Source organism: Schistocerca serialis, chromosome 8, assembly GCF_023864345.2.
Source record: "Schistocerca serialis cubense isolate TAMUIC-IGC-003099 chromosome 8, iqSchSeri2.2, whole genome shotgun sequence".
NCBI classification, from domain to species: Eukaryota; Metazoa; Arthropoda; class Insecta; order Orthoptera; family Acrididae; genus Schistocerca; species Schistocerca serialis.
Genome location: NC_064645.1, coordinates 46,331,569 through 46,349,282, shown reverse-complemented (window position 1 = coordinate 46,349,282; position 17,714 = coordinate 46,331,569). Strand labels below are relative to the sequence as shown.

Below are 17,714 nucleotides of genomic sequence, written 5' to 3'. Positions count from 1 at the left end.
TATTCCTCATATCGTTCTGGAATATGTGAAAAGGAGGAAAAAGAAATAAAGGATGATATTTTTATTTTTTATTTTTTACTATTAATACGCTAGTTATAAAAATTACTTATGTCAACATGTAGCTCTTGCAATTTAAGATTCATGAAATCATCCTCCACAGATAATGACACTTGTACATGGAACTGTTGTGATATTTTGATGAGGATGAGTTAATTCAAATCCTCATAGTTTCTAGACAGAAATTTGTGTACCAAAAGTAGTTGTAAATGTTACAAGCAGTTCCTGTGGATCCACATCCCAGTCTGGTCCTAAACATCTCAACATTGTTTCCTGTGGAGAGGCATGTGACAATGAATGCAGTGATTCACTTGTCACATGGGACTGTTTACCTCAGGACATTGATTGATGTCATCTGACAGGAGTATACAGTGTACCCGAACTTATATCCTTTTCTTTCCTCCCATGACAACGGCAAAAGAAGTACATACTGTCTAAGCACATATTAAACATCACATCAACACTCTCTTGCATGGAAAAGTACTAGTGCCTGCAGATTTCAGAGCACTCCTATCTGAGGATATGCAGGACAGAAAAAATTCAACAATGAAAAATCGAGCATGGAATGTAACAGTATAATGGAAATGATAGTTGCTACTTACCACATAGCAGAGACAGAGTTGTGAATAAGCATCTTCACTATATGGTATGTAGCAACTATCATGTTCATAACACTGTTAGGATGGAAAGAAATTATTTTACGTGGGACTGAAAATGAAACAAAGATTTAATCTCAGGCAGTGATTCAAATGTACACAAATCAAAAAAAGTTTTGCAACACTCAGTTTCCAGAACTCCTGAAGACAGATGTTGACTGTGGATATAGTATCACAGACACAGTCCCTTTGACTGATCAGATATGTCATTGAACCCGCCCAAAGATGTAAACAACCATGCATTAGCAGCACCTATTAGATGGAGGGGGCCCGACAGCCGATCAGTTCCAGTCATTCCACCAGGAAGGAGGCACACAGCTCGTGTTGTCTGTAGATCAACCATGCCTAGACAGTCAATACGTTCGATCTCGTTCGCAGTGTTACTTTGTGCCAGGAAGGGCTCTCAGCAAGAGAAGTGTCCAGGCATCTCAGAGTGAACCAAAGTGATGTTGTTCAGACACAGAGGAGATACAGAGGGACAGGAACTGTCGATGACCTACCTACGGATTGTGGCTCTGAGGAACCCGTACAGCAATGCCACCATGTTGAATAATGCTTTTCATTTGGCCACAGGACCTCGTGTGACGACTCAAACTGGGTGCAATAGGCTGCATGATGCGCAACTTCAATCCTGATGTCCATGGCGAGGTCCAGCTTTACTACCATGACACCATGCAGCGCAGTGCAGATGGGCCCAATAATAATCCAAATGGGCCACTCAGGATTGGCATCAAATTCTCTTCACCAATGAGTGTCGCATATGCCTTCAACCAGACAGTCATCAGAGATGTGTTTGGAGGCAACCCAGTCAGGCTGAACGCCTTAGACGTACTTTCCAGCGAGTGCAGCAGTATCGCTGCTGTTTCTGGTGGCATTATGTGGGGCCGACATACGCCTCTGGTGGTCATGGAAGACACCATAACGGCTGCACTACACGTGAATGCCATGGACCGATAGTGCAATCATATTGGCAGCATATTGGCGATTCATTCGTCTTCATGGACGACAACTCGCGCCCCATCGTGCACATCTTGTGAATGACTTCCTTCAGGTAAACGACATCGCTCTACTAGAGTGGCCAGCATGTTCTGCACACATGAACCCCATCGACATGCCTGGGATAGGCTGAAAAGGGCTGTTTATGGACGATACGACCCACCAACCACTCTGAGGGACCTTCAGCGAATCGCCGTTGAGGAGTGGGACAATCTGAACCAACAGTGCCTTGATGAACTTGTGGATAGTATGCCATGATGAATACAAGCAAGCATCAGTGCAAGAGGACATGCTACTGGGTATTAGAAGTACCGATGTGTACAGCAATCTGGGCCAGCACCTTTGAAGATCTCACTGTATGGCGGTACAACATGCAACGTCTGATTTTCATGAGCAATAAAAAGGGCAGAAATGATGTTTATGTTGATCTCTATTCCAGTTATCCGTACAGGTTCCAGAACTCTTGGAACTGAGGTGATGCAAAACTTTTTTTGATGCATGTATAATACTTTTATATAGCATCTACACAGAATATTGATAGTTAAAAATTTTCGGTAGTAACTAAAATTTTTCGAGCAGGTATAATTCAAATAATATAAAATATGAGCTATCATTATTGCATCTGAAAATCTGATCACTGCCTAGTATAATTAAGGAACTATTACCTGCTTTGAGGAATTAGAGTAATGAAATCCTGTTGATGTTGTCTGCTTCTTTGGACACAGATATGTGAAGTTATAATGGATCTTGATAACCTCTGTAGTGTAGACATGCAGAAAAGAGTTATTGCAACATCTGTGAAAACTATCTTATATGTTAGAACATTATAACATATGTTGCTGGAAATATGTGAAAAGAAATTAATGATAAATCTTTTGCAACAAAAACTGTATCCCCATCTCATGTAGAAAATTGTAATCGTCCTAAAACACCTTGAAAGTAAAAAGTAGTGGTTAATGATAATTTTGATATATGGTTCTTAAAACGAACTCCTGTAGTACAGCTTCATTGGACTCTTTAATATTACCAGTCATTATTATTATCTCCTAGAGTAAAGTTTTGATATAGGATGAGTAACATCTCAAAAGTAGCCATTTATAATTTCTTTGTAGACAGGTCAATATTTTAAGAAACTAGTGAAATAATTCTGATGAACTAAATAAAAAGCTATGTTTTAGTAGTACAGTCATCACCTTACATAGAAACTATTTTCTCTCAAAGCTAGCTGAGATTAGACTAAAAAACAAGGGAGAGTGGTTACCATGTAAATAAAAAAATCTTGTATGAGAAGAAGGAAATAGTATTTGTCAACAGGAATTGATCTGATGTTGATTCTGCAGCTCATTGCAACACAAACAACAAAACATTTCAGAAAGTGATTTAAATAGCGACATTGTGACAAGAATGGATAGCTCTGAGAAACAAAATAGTGATGGCAGCAAATGATCATATTATTAAAAATACAATTCAAGTAGAAATCTTTTGTTAACACAGGAGTTACTGAATTAATTCATGAAAGGAGAAAATATAAAAATTCAGTAAATGAAGCAAGTGAAAGGATATACAACTGTCCAAAAAATATAACAAACAGGAAGTGTAAAATTTTCTAAGCAGGAATGGCTAGAAGACCAGTGTAAGGATTTACAGTCATATATCACTAGGGGAAAGATAGATACTACCTACAGCAAAATTAAAGAGTCCTTTCAAAAAAAGAGAACCAGCTGTATGAACATCATGAGCTCAGATCAAAATCTACTCCCAAGCAAAAATGGGAAAGCTGAAAGGCAGAAGACATATATTCAGGGTCTAAACAAAGGAGATAAAATTTTGCAGGCAATGTTATAGAAACAGAAGAGGACATAGATGAAGATGAAATGGAGATATAATACTTTGAGAACAATTTGACAGAGAACTGGAAGACTTAATCGAAACAAGGCCACAGGAGTAGATGACAGTCTGACTACTCACAGCTGTGGGAGAACCTGCCATCACAAATCTCTTACAACTTGAGCAAGATGTATGAGACAGTCAAAATACCCCCATAGTTCAAGAAGAGTACAGTAATACAAATTCCAAAGAAACCAGGTGCCGACAGGTGTAAATATCACCGAAATTTCAGTTTAATAAGTCATGGTTGCAAAAGATTAACAGGAATTCTTTACAGAAGAACGGAAAAAATGGTCGAAACCGACCTCAGATAAGATCAGTTTCCATTCCAAAGAAAAGTAAGAATTCCTGAGGCAATCCTAACCCTACAGTTTCTCTTAGAAGATAGGTTAAGAAAAACCAAACTTACGTTCGTCGCATTGTAGACTTAGAGAAAGGTTTTGAGGTTTTGACAGTGTTGACTTGAATACTCTCTTTGACATTCTGATGGAACAGGAACAAAATATAGGGAATTAGAAGCTATTTACAACCTGTGCAGAAGCCCGACTACAGTTATAAGAGTTGAAGAGCATGAGAGGAAAGCAGAGTTTCAGAAGAGAGTTAGGCAGGGTTGCAGATGGTCCCCAATGTTATTCAATCTATACATTGAACAAGCATTAAAGGAATCCAAAGAAAAATTTTGGTAGGGAGTAAAAATATTGTGAGAAGCAATAAAAAACTTGACATTGTAATTCCGTCAGAGACAGCAAACGACTTGGAAGTGCAATTGAATGGAATGGGCAGTGTCTTCAAAGGGGGATATAAGATGAATATCAACCAAAGCAAAACAAGGATAATGAAATTTAGCAGAGTTAAATCAGGTGATGCTGAGGGAATTAGATTTGGAAACGTGATAAAGCAGTAGATCAGTTTCATCATTTGAGCAGCAAAATTAGTAATGATGGCCGAAACAGACAGGATATAAAATGTAGATAGCAATGGCAAGAAAAGCATTTCTGAAGAAGGCAAATTTGTTAACATCGAATATAGATGTAAGCGCAACTAAGACTTTCTGAAACTATTTGTGTAGAGTAAACGCTAACCAGCTGAGACCAGAATATTATAGAAACTTTTAAAATAGGGTGCTAAAGGAGAGTGCTGAAGATTAGATGGGTAGGTTGCACAACTAATGAGGTACTGAATACAACTGGAGAAAAAAGGAAGTTGTGCCACCGTCTAACTAGAAGAAGGGATCGATTGATAGGACATATTCCGAGACTTCAAGAGATCACCCCTTTAGTACTGGAAGGATGTGTGGGAGGACAGGGGGATAAAAATTGTATAGGCAGACCAAGAGATGCATACTGTAAGCAGATTCTGAAGGATGTAGGTTGCAGTAGTTATTAGAAGAAGGAGAGACTTGCTCAGGATAGAGCAGCATGGAGAGCCACAACAAATCATACATCGGACTGAACACACAACAACATTGGCCATTGTACATGTGTAATCATCAGTTGCAGTGAAGTTCATATATTCCTGATCGATAGTGTGACTTACTATTATTTTTGCTACTCTGGATGGCTTGTCTTTTATATTGTTATTTATGTAAAGACTGGTTCTAACATTCGTTCCTCAGAAAAGATTTGCTACTTTAAAAGACTGGTTTTCTAAAAACGTGCTGCTCACCTTTTTTCTGTCAGTTATGATATACTGTTACTTAATGTTGGTTCGTCTTTCTTGCTGGTTATGTGAGAATGTGTTTTACTATTTATCTTCAGTATTAATTTTTGGCAATGGTCATTATCGTAACCAGCTATTGTAATGGTGTTTGGCTCATCAGTTCTTTCAGCTGTTTCTAAAGGGATTTTGGGCATTCTGCTGAACATTGCTCTGTATGAAACTGATATGTGTTGATGTTGGTAACATGATGTGTTTTCTATTTTTGCATCTCTGTGTTGGTTTCCTGTGGACTTGATATTTATGTCCATTGTAGGAGCTCCAGATAACCTAGAAAATGGTGGAAATATAGAGCTTCCACTGCCTTATGTTCAATAGTGAAGATGAAATTCTGATGCATTTTGTTAATTTATTATACAAGGTCCTCAACAAATTTTGTTGTAGCATCAAGTAAGATTAGTATATCCAGCAATATATCTGTTACAATATATAAATTTGTTAACTATTTGGCCATTTTCCTTAAACAATTTACTTTCTAAGTTGTTGATGAAAATATCAGCAAGTAAACTGTCAAGGCAGCTGTCCACGTCTAGGCCATCTTTCTACTGGTACTTTTTGTTATCAAAAGGAAAGCAATTATACGGTAGTATGAGTGTCAGTATATCAGTGAACTCATTTATTGTTGCTTAAGTCTAGATTTTATACTTAAGTAAGGTATTTTTAATTCTTTACATTGTTTCCTTAGCACGTATTTTTGTGTAGAGGTTTGTGATAGTAAATGATGTGAACTTCTTTGTCTCAGGAATCTGAATGTTCTTTATACGATTAATTATTTCATAACTACTCAGTACTGAGTATGTATCTTCAAAGTTGAATGTGTTGTTAATGGTCATATGTTAGAGTATACAGTGATGTTCTGTTTGTGGATTTTAAGTTGTGCTCATAACCGTGGTGCAGAAGGCCCATAATAGCGCAATGACCTACATATTTTGCAGTTAAATGAAGTCACTCTTATTCATCAGATTTTAAAATTTATTCCGCAATTTACAAGTGGGATCTGAATGAAATTCTGTTATGTTATTGTTGTCGAAGAATTCAATGGTCTTAATGACACATTCAATATTATACATTGCAGCATTAGTGTTACCTTTATTTCTTTACTGTGAAATAATTATCGTGTCGTTCTCTGCTTGTTTGGTGATAAGATTGTTTGTGGTGTATAGCAATGTGATCATTCTGGATTATTGTAGCTGTGTGACAGGCTATTTTAGTGCTTAAAATGATATCTGCAGCGTTATTTTTACTCTAGTTTGGGCTGTTAATCTTGAAGTCCTTTATATAGCAAGTTTATTTCTCTCTCACTGGAAATAATGTTAGTTGAATTTACCATGCATTTATGGTAAGTGAAATGCATACTTTCATTTACCTTTGGAACATGTGACTTAAGGTTTCAATTTTTTGGTTATGTCTACATTTAATTTTATGATGTTATTATCTCAACTACCATACTCACATAATGTAAAGCACACTTGAGCTGTGTATTTATGAACTGACTACTTAGTTAGAAACGTAAAGTATGCAACTAAAATATGATATAGAAATTAATTTTTCTGTGCTTGTTTCTGATTTCAGATTGGAGCCATGTAATTACATTTCTTTAATGATTTTTGGTGCTTCATTTTGAGTGTGGACCTCCACTTTGATTCATTTAGGAGTCGCATTTTAACTTAAACACTTTTTGTTGATGTAGATGCTGATGCTTGATGTTTGAACTTTCGAACAGTATTTAAAGCTCTTAATACCTGGCTATATTGTACTCAGTACCATATAGTTATAAAGGACATTTAGATTGTTGGTACAGCTAAACTCATACTTTGCTGACATGAACCTCTACACAAAAATATCTGTCAAGGAAACAATAGAACTAATGAACAATAACATGCTTAAGTATAAAAATTTGACTTCACCAGAAATATGAGTTCTTTGATTGGTTGACACTAGTACTTTCATGTACGCACATTTCTTTTAAAAGTGAAATGTATCAGCAGTAAGGTGGCCTATCCATGGCCCACTGCCTCTCCAGTTTACTTGTTGATACTTCCATTAACAACACAGGACGTACATTATTGAATGAAATCACCTTGTTAGTTAACAAAGTAGTTTATTATAAGAGAAGTGATGTTGACATACAATATTATTAGAAGATGCTACATAAAAAATTGATAAACTTTGGGAGACAGTGAACAAAAATCAGATGAATGTCATCATCACTATTGAATAATAGACACTGAAAGATTTAAATGTTCTTGAAATCTCCATAAGTAGCTTCAACAACAGATAGAAATATGAGGTACAAAGGAAAGCAACATAAACACATGCAACAATCAATAAAACCCAGGGCCACATAGATAAGCACAGCATGGCATTATACAGAAACAGTGCTCATGAAAGTGCAAAATATTTGTTTAAAAAAAGCGAGTAAACTTATGAACTTCACATCATTCAGTCATTTACGATAATGGCCACAAATGAAATAAATAGTGAAATGCATCCCCATCTAACCACCCAGAGCCAGCCGGGGTGGCCAAGCAGTTAAAGCCGCTACAGTCTGGAACCGCACGACTGCTACGGTCGCAGATTCGAATCCTGCCTTGGGCATGGATGTGTGTGATGTCCTTAGGTTAGTTAGGTTTAAGTAGTTCTAAGTTCTAGGGGACTGATGACCACAGATGTTAAGTCCCATAGTGCTCAGAGCCTTTACATCTGAAGATTGAAATGTGTATTATGCCAACCGAAGATGGGCAAAGACCTGAAAAGATTATTGCTATAAATAGATAATAAAATGGTTCATTATCATATCTGTTAAAATAATCTAACTGCAGGAAATTAAAAAAAAAAAAACATTCTTCTAAGAATTTTAACGGAGGAACGATTTTCTACCTAATGAAATACAAGAGTCTCTATAAATATTAATGTGTCTGCTCTACAATAACGTTCTTCTACACTTCGGCTACTCTTTTCATGCACTTAATATATAAGTGAATACTGAGTATGATTCATGCTAAAGAAAAGCAAACATCTCGCAGAAACGAACAAAATTCGCTATATACTTAACAAATTTCTTCCACTTTTCTTAAACTGTTATGAAAAGTACTCAATCCTCCCCCCACTAGACTACATAAAAATAAATATTAGCTCTTGTTGTTGAAAACCCTTCTGCTTCAGGCTACTTCACAATAATCCTTCCACACAAAATATAAGATTACACCAAATTTAGCTCACAATTGAAGAAGTACAGTAGTGTTGGTAGCAACTGGGAGTTTTATACCCAGTTAACTGTTAGTAAATAGAACAGATTTCCTATGTTACAGAAAACAGGTCAGGACACAGTTGCAGAAGCAACAAGGAAGCCATGCCATGCTCTGAGATGGCAGAATCTCTAAGACTGGTGACAGTTTACTGGTTCTCGAAACTCTTTACGGATTTTAATGCAAAAATGCATCCACTTTGTGACTGTGGTGTCACCGCAAGAGCGATGGTTCACTGGTTGCTAGCGATGGTTCACTGTATACATACGCTTTCATTTGCCGAGACGACAGTTTAGCATAGCCTTCAGCTACGTCATTTGCTGCGACCTAGCAAGGCGCCATATTCAGTTACTATTCTGAACAGATAATATTGTGAATCATGTACCGTCAAGAGCGACGTTCATCATAAATGGATTAAAGTTAAGTATCCAACTAATTACGTCCGCTTTCTGAATTCTCATTCCTTGTCATGTTCCAGACCTGACGCCAGTACAGTTCTTCCCTCCTCACGCCAGCCTGCGTGAGCTAAAGCGCTTGCATTTCTGCCTCCCTTCATAACGTGGTGTTGGCTCTTCTGCCAACACTTCAGTGACAGCAGTGCTAATGTTGGTGATGATAGTGACACTAATACCGTTTTCCGAAATTATTTCGCCAAAGAAGATGCAGTCAGTATTACAGACTTCGAATCAAGAGTAACCACCAACAAGAGTAATTTTCAAATAGATGCCCTCACTATAGCAAAGTAACCTCAGTCGACTAGTGAAGGATGGTGTCCTGGTTCAGACTGTGTTCAAAAGAAACTACTTTCGGAGCATACTGATGAAATAGCTTTATTTTTAGTAATCATACGCAACCAGCCACCTGTTGTAAAATCCGTGCATGAAAACTGGATACCTTTCGTAACGTATTCTGTCTTCAAACTTCATGCATTACATCAACGAAAACGATCTATTGACGGAAAGTCATCACGGGTTCAGAAAACATTGTTCTCGTGAAACACAACTGACTCTTTATTCACAGGGGTTGTGAGAGGTATCGAAAGAGGATCTCAAATTGATTCGATATTTCTAGATACCTAGCAGGCTTTTTACATTGTTTCTTAGAGGTGTCTTCCAATCAAACTGTGTAACGACGGAATGTGAGCTCTGCTTTGCCACTGTATTCGTAATTTCGTATCAGAAAGATTGCAGTTCAAATTAACTGATGGAAAGTAATCTAGTGAAACAAAAATTATGTCAGAATTCCCCATGAATGGGTTATGTAAGCTTTGCTATTTCCAGTCTGTAAAACCGGTTTAGCAAACAACTTGGGCAATCCTCTATGATTGTTTGCAAATGATGCTGTGATTTTCCACCTAGTATCGTAATATTATTGCAAAATAGAGGAAACCACAGATATGATATGCAAGTTGGGGTGCAATCACAAAAACAAAGGAGCTTTTCGTTACAGTAAAATCTTTTCATAATGTATCAATAATCAAAATTCTCCTTCACTCTTTTGTTGATTTTTACGTGCATAGGCAAAAATGACCTCCATAATAAAACAAGAGAATTCAGACTTCAAGCAGAAAGATTTGCATGTTAATTTTTTCCATGTGCAATCCGAAATTGGTATAGTAGACATAATTTGTAAAAGGATTCTATGAATTCCCAACCAAACACTTAAGTCCAGGTTACAAAGTTACTATGTAAATTTTATACATTCTGCCTCTCTTCTGTAACAATCAACAAACAATTTCTCAATCTAGTCTGCATAGTCCAATTTAATCAATCCTTCCTCTTTAACTCCTACATAATCATTAGGAGAACTATTTACCTCATCTTTCATTTGATCCACATCATATACATTGTGGTCTCCAGTATGAGGTACAACATCATTTACCTCACCATGCCGTACTGTTTTATTGTTTGACATATCTGTTCCAATACATGGAGATTTCTCTACTCCGTTTCAATCATGATTTCATCTCCACCTCTCTTTCCTCAAAATACTGCCACTTAGTTTCAAAACTGGCTACTCTGTCTCTTACATCAATTATTTTATTTGGTAATTTGTCTATTTTTCATCTAACATTGTCTTTTGTCTGTTTAATTCAGCAGTCTGATTATTTGCCTTGCCCCCTAGTCCATATTTGTCACTCAACTCGTCTCTGAACACTTTGTTTGATTCTCATTATACGTATTTTAACATTTTGCTTATATTTCATTATGGTTTTAACTAGTGCGAAATTTATTCCTGAATATGAGATTCCTACATATAGAACTAAGCTTAAATTATCTCCAACGCCTAATTTTCCCAAGTGCAGTTTACATTTTACTTAATTTCACATTGAGATTGATCAGAGTTCACAATACCAAAAACATATCACACAGAATAATTTTCAGTGCCAGCATCATTCAACATCACACAGATAAAATAAGGAAAATAAGTACAATTATAAATACTGTTTAGGCAGTTCAAATGCTCCTACTCTTCCAACATTCAGACTGAGACAAGAAATCTGTACTACAGTATCTGAGTGCCTGGACAATGTTGGCAATGAATTATTTACAAGCTCACATGGTTTTACAATATTTGAATTATTGTAAATATTTCGTTTCAATTTCATTATGACTTGGATATTTGGTCTAAAACTCTCTCACATATGTTTTACATTTAATAATTTCGTTATATTCCATAATAATTATGCATATTTTACATAATTTATGAATATATTAAAAATCACAATTTTAAAATCTTTTGTTATCAATTATACCATATGTTACATATCACTTTTGCCATGGCATAAGTAATAATTATAATAATTATGGTTCTTCATACCATAAATATGAATGTCATTGCTTTTGGTATAACAAAGCTGATATTTCCTTAGTAATTATCTCTCTAAAACCTATCAGCACATTTTAAAATATTTTCCATCCATTTCCAAAATATATGTCAGTGTAACCATTTGGAGTTTTCCTGTCATTATACTACATAACAGAATTGAAATTCATCAGACTAAGAATATCTACTAATAATTTAATTTTTTAAATTGGTTATAACTTATCTCACACACAGAAAAAATTCCTGATTTGGTGAATAGTGCTGAAATTCAACTTATTTATAGAACAGGAGTTAAAGAAGTACCATCAAACTCCACCTACCTTCATCCTTGACAGCAATATACAAAAATTTAGGAAATATAATAGATAACCAACTTCCAGCCACAAATAATATATTTTGTCACAGTATGGCCTTCTAAATGGTTTCAGTGCTAAGGCTATTCACATGTATGGTGAAAATGTATGCCATTAATTATACAGTTTACAGTATTTCTGTAATTGGTGTAAGGCATTTTACTATGTAAATTTTAACAGTCTTGTACGTCTACTGGAGCATTATGGCACCATAAAATATAATGGGACAAGTGCTTTCCATAGCAAGAAGAGAATGGTGTCACTAAGAAAAAGTGCTGTTCGAAGCTATCAGTCTTCACCTTACTGGGAGCTATGTAATATTTTTGTCTGTCAGGTAAATTACCGCACTTTAAACACAATAATCACAAGAAATAAGAACGCTAACGTGTTTTGGAGTAATATTCGTTAGCTTAATCGGTATTTCAATAATTCTACATGATTTTTCAACGATTTCATGCTGGAGTCCCTGTGCATTCTTCATTTCTCATAATAAGTGACGTAATTGATTTCCACTTTCTCCAGCAGTAGCAATAAAATTTTCCTTACAGCCTTCCAGCAAAATTTGGTTAATTCTTTCGAACCTCCATAACATTTTCACGTTTCCATTGAGATGAGTCGCCATATGCTCTACATTTCTATACCTGTGCATCTTACTTCACAGACCATATATGAAGACCGTCTGAGATTATCAGTACTATTTCTGCTCGGTATAATTTAATTAAGGACTGAATAAGGCTTGTGGAAAAGCAATACGTTCAAAACTGAAGCTATCTGAATTATAGACTTCTTGCTACATATCCACAGTAATAATTTATAAATGTATGTGTAGCAACTGCACACGATTCAATGAAAATCCTTTTGTTTGGCATCTCGTTTTTGCTCTATTAGTTTTTGTACATCACGATCTGAGATATAATGGTGTTGATCTCCAAGTATTAGCTAAGGAACTCTAATATTGTAGCCCCATATCATTGTTGTTAAAATTACATTTGCTTACAGTAACATTATTTTCCCAGTAAAATCATTGAAATTGTAATATCAAACTCTATACAGAAATCTGAGTTGGATTTTTTTTAATAGAGTTCAGCATTCAGTTCACTTAGGAGATGAAAATCCGGCGGTAAAGCACGTAATTTCTTAATATATGATGATTTTTATGACTAGTAATTTCAGAGCAATTATCAGTTGTCAGAGCAATTATCAGTTAACTTTTAGTCTACTGTTTGTTATTCTCATTCCCTCGATACACGTTAACTGATTTCGTCTGTTATAGCTCCATTACTGTTCCCAATAACTAATGTTTGAAGATTCGCGTGGGTGATGTAGACACCTTTATAATGAAGAACTGACCACTAGACGTTACTACAGGAGGATCCATCAGGAATTACAGAGGCGGGAAGTATTGAACTACCAGCAGAGAAGCAGCAACGGCAAAATAGTTCGGTCAGGAGGGCTCGCGGACATCGAGTGTGCCACCCAGCGAAGAAACCCATCACAGACACTTCAACCCTTCTGAAGTGGCCCACGTCTACTGTAGGTAATATAATTATGAAGTGGAAACTCGAAGGAAGGACCACATCCAAGCCAAATCTAGGGACATCCCGTACAGTGACAGAAAGAGACTGGTGACAAATGTGGAGGGTGGTTGTAAAAAATTGCTTGAAATTAGTTGAAGGAATCACTCGTCAATTCTAAACTTCTACCAGCAGGCTACCTACCACAATGAGTGTCCGCAGGGAGTTGAGGAGTATGGGATATGTCAGAGTGGCTCCTCATGTGCACACGTAGCTTTAGTCAATCGTAAATAAAGCTCGGCGTGGTGTTAACAGTAGAGCCACTGGACAGTGGACGACTGGGAATGATTCAACTGGAATGATGAATCACACTACATCCTGTGGCTACCCAATGAAAAAGTTACCGTTGCGGTGACTGCCTGGAGATCATCACCTTCCATAATGCGTGGTGTCGACGGCGGACGTGGGTTACTATGTGGGGATGTTTTTTGTCGTTAGGAAGTAGTGCCCTTACTGCAGTTAACAAAACGCCTATTCCGGAAGGTTACAAACACATTAAACACCTCTGTGTACTGTGTACAGCAGAGGATCAGTTCAGAGACGATGACTGTATCAGCACAGAAGCGCACTCCGTTATAAGGAGTCAGTCGCATGGCACTGATGTCTGGACAATAACATTGCTGAAGTGGAGCAGCCTGTTCAGAGTAGCGACATGAACACAACACCTTCGGGATAAGTCGACTTCGTTCCAGACCCCACCGCCCAACAGCACTACTTTCCATATTATATCATCTGCGGAAAATGTAGTTTACAAAAATCTCGTCAGCGTTGAATGCTTTCCGTAGAGAAGTATCTGAAAAGACAGACAATCGAAAGAAAACTAATGCATTTCATCTCCAGTGCGTTTAATAAGCGCGAGAAGATCATGTAAATGCTCATCAGGATACACTAACAGACGCAATGAGACAGGTGCCAGCTTCCCCTTCAAGAAGAGTCTGCCAACATATTGCTTCCTCGTACACATGCCTCCCAAAATGACCATGATGAGCAATCAGTGAAATCTGAACTGATGTGGTGGCATACCATTCAGTAATGGACCAGGAGAGGGGAATTAGGATAGTAAAACCCAAAGTTTCGTTCATAATACACCATAAGAAGACTGGTAGGTTGTAGATATTGTAGGAGAACTTCTTGGATTCGAATATTAGTGACAGTTGTTCTGTTCTCACGTACGGAATTTCGTGTGACAAAAATATAGCGAAATGAAATAATCTTGCCTTTTGTTTATTGAAAACTGTGTTGACAAAATACACTTGTTCATTTATATAGCGCAGCTACTTATCAAAATTGCCATTAATGTTAGGGTTCAAGTATCATGTAGACTGCATCTTCTCTTGTTATGTAAAAACTATCTCCTTGACCTATATACACAGTTATTTTGTAGCATCTTCCAACAAAATAGGAGAACCATAATATAGTTGGTGAGCCCATGTGACCTGTATAATGTAATGCCATCTTTTCTTAAAATTAAGTTAGCATCCATAAAGCACAAAAGTTTTTGAACAATAGAAGCACACATTTTCAAAATGTCTGGTAACCGGCTCAACTTATATGTTTCTGCATAATGTACACTGATGAGCCAGAACGTTTTGAGATCGAATGTTGCCTGTTTGCGTTGCTGGCAGATGATTCCATTAGGGAAGCATATATAAGTGGAGCCGAATAGCGAATCGTTCTAGCGACTATACAGGCCGCAGACCACGTAATCCACTGACATAAACGACTTTAACAATCGACAGATAGGGCCCAGCACCTGTACCTCGGTAATGATTAGTCTCATTGGCTGCTCGCATGCTACAGTAGTGAGAGGGCAGTGAAACCATTAGTGGGAGTCAGGACATTGTATGTCCACGCCTGATCATAGAACATGGAAATTGCCCACTCAACGAATCAGGATAAGCAGCAACCTATGGCATATCTGATGACTGAGATAATGTTGATGCAAGCACAAGTGTTTTGGAGCACACCATTCAGCGCACATGTTAAATATGGGACTCCAAAGCACATGATCTTCACGTGTTGCCACAGTGATTCAATGACATCCTCCTCAGCTTTTGGGAGAGGCCTCTTCTACCAATGTCAAGTGGTTGACTGTCACGAGGGTATTTTTTATGTATTGTTATTTTATCCCCCCAGACCCATATGGGTGGGGATGGGCTGTCAGTGGTACAAAATTCCACTCTCCAACCAAGCAAATTAAAAAACGTATTCAAAGAGGAATCAAAATTTATAGTTGTTGTTGTATTTTAAACTAAAAATCAAAGACAGACAGCGAAAAACCAAATTATATACATTTTAAAACATATCACAGAAAGGTGAAATTTATCTGATAAAAACATTGAAGCACTGAATTGTCACTTAAAATACAAGGGACCTGCACTGGGTAAGAACTATTGTCAGAGGAGAGAATATGATCCATAGGGTTGAGGGGTATAGGTAAAGAAGTAGGGGCTGTTAGGGAGGGGAAACTATGGAGAGAGTAGGTAGGACACGAGATAGACAGGGGGAATACATATAAGTGGGAAGACAGAGGGTGAGGAGTAATGTAGTGTGTCAGGAGGGTAGTGATTACAAGAGGAAAGGGACAGGGCTGGATGGAGAAAAAAAAGGAGAGAGGTGCCTTGATGTGGATTCGGATAGGTGGGGAAGTGTTAAAGTTGGTAGGAGGGACAAATATCGGGGGACAGCTCATTATCTGGGAGAAGGTGTTGGTTGAAGCTGCGTTGAGCTAGAGCCTGGCCTGTATTAGTTGTAGGGACTGAGGGATGTTTTTTTGAAGACGTGGCAGCATACCACAGTTGATCAGGTGGTGAAGAAGGGGTTATTGGAATCTAGTTTACAGATGGTATAGGCGATGTGAAGGCGTCCAATGTGAGCGAGAAGGGGGTTCCTTTGGATGTCGCTGTCATGCCTATACAGCTGCAATGAAGCCTGTGACGTCACTGTGCGTCTATATAAGCATGGCAGCAACAACCAGACAACAGTCAACTACTTCACAATGGCAGACGAGATCTCTACTGAAAGCTCTTGGGCCGTTAACCACTTGATGCAGTTTGAAACCTGAGACTATTTTATCCATGGGCGGATAATTACACCAACAGTTGACATATGGTGAGACATAAGTGATACCAAATACCTCTGAAAACATACCAGTAACTTGTCGAATCCATGGCATGCAAAAATGCTGCAGTAATATGTTCCGAAGACAGAAAAATGCGCTGTGAAGGAAGTGCTCTATAAATTAAACACAGTAAAGAATACATTACATTTGAAAAATCTGAAAATTAAATGAGTCCAAAGTGGATATTTTATAGTTTAAACTTTTGCTTCCTCAATGTATCATACAATCAAGGAGAACCCTGTCAATCTTAGGTTAACCTGTTTTGCCTCTCAATAATGTCATGAGAGGTAGACATTATATATGAAGGGCTTATTTCAATAGTGGTACAAGTCCATTACCTCCACTTTCTGCATATTCTGCTTCCAACATTAATGATCCAAACAAACAGAAAGAAAGGTTCATCTCTAGCAAGAAGCCATATGCTTGAATATTTCTGGTATCCCAACTGGAGATTTTTAGCGTTCATTTAACTTTAGAACTCTGTTTCTCAAAATGAACAAAATTGGACTTGTACCACTATTGAAATAAGCCCTTCATATGTTACAAACCATAGGACAAGGAAATAAGGGATTCAGGATTATTTCAAATTATTAATTTAAACGTTTGTTTCTCTTCTTGCATTTTTGCACCATTGATACATCTTTTGGTGCTCTACAGACAAGAATGGTAAGTGTCTACAAACTATTTCAACTCTGAAATAAAGTGAAATAATCTTATATAAATTTCAGGAGGAGGTGGAGAACCAATCTGTTGTCACATTCCATTTAAAGGAAATGGGATTTGTATCAACAGAGATTGAGTCGCAGAAATATGCACTTATCTTGATTCAGGACTACATGGGAAACCAAAGCATGGACGTTTTTATAACAGAGGAAACAGGTTGATGAATTTGGCATCAGTGTTATAACACAAATACTTACTTGTGCAGTGACTATATAGCTGTAACAATAGAATCTCTAAGCATCTTTAATATGTGAGTTCAAATAAGAGTTAAATAATTATTCAATTATATTGTACGATTATTTCAGTAAAATAAAAATTATAAGGAAGTTATTATTTTCTCGTTAATTTATCTTTCCCTCCCGATGTCTATATTGCACACAGCATTCTTTGAGTGACTATCAATGGACATGGCTACTACAAAAACAGACTGCCAACATAATAATGATATTCATAATAGGACAGATGAATTTATCATCAAGAATGTCAGTTTGTTAAATTACAAAACTAAAGTTCATACAACAAACAGATTTCATTTCTCAACAACATACTTAGCATAG

At 37.1% G+C, this 17,714-nt stretch overlaps 1 protein-coding gene across 1 annotated transcript in view; it reads left to right on the top strand.

The window, feature by feature from the left end:
* Positions 1 to 17,487, top strand: part of LOC126416336 (uncharacterized) — a 586,934-nt gene extending 569,447 nt beyond the window's left edge. The window contains exon 26 of the mRNA XM_050084004.1: positions 17,163 to 17,487. Coding sequence (XP_049939961.1) covers positions 17,163 to 17,318 — 156 coding nt within the window. The 3' untranslated portion in view covers positions 17,319 to 17,487. The remainder of the gene's footprint in view (positions 1 to 17,162) is intronic.
* The last annotated feature ends 227 nt before the right edge of the window (positions 17,488 to 17,714 follow it).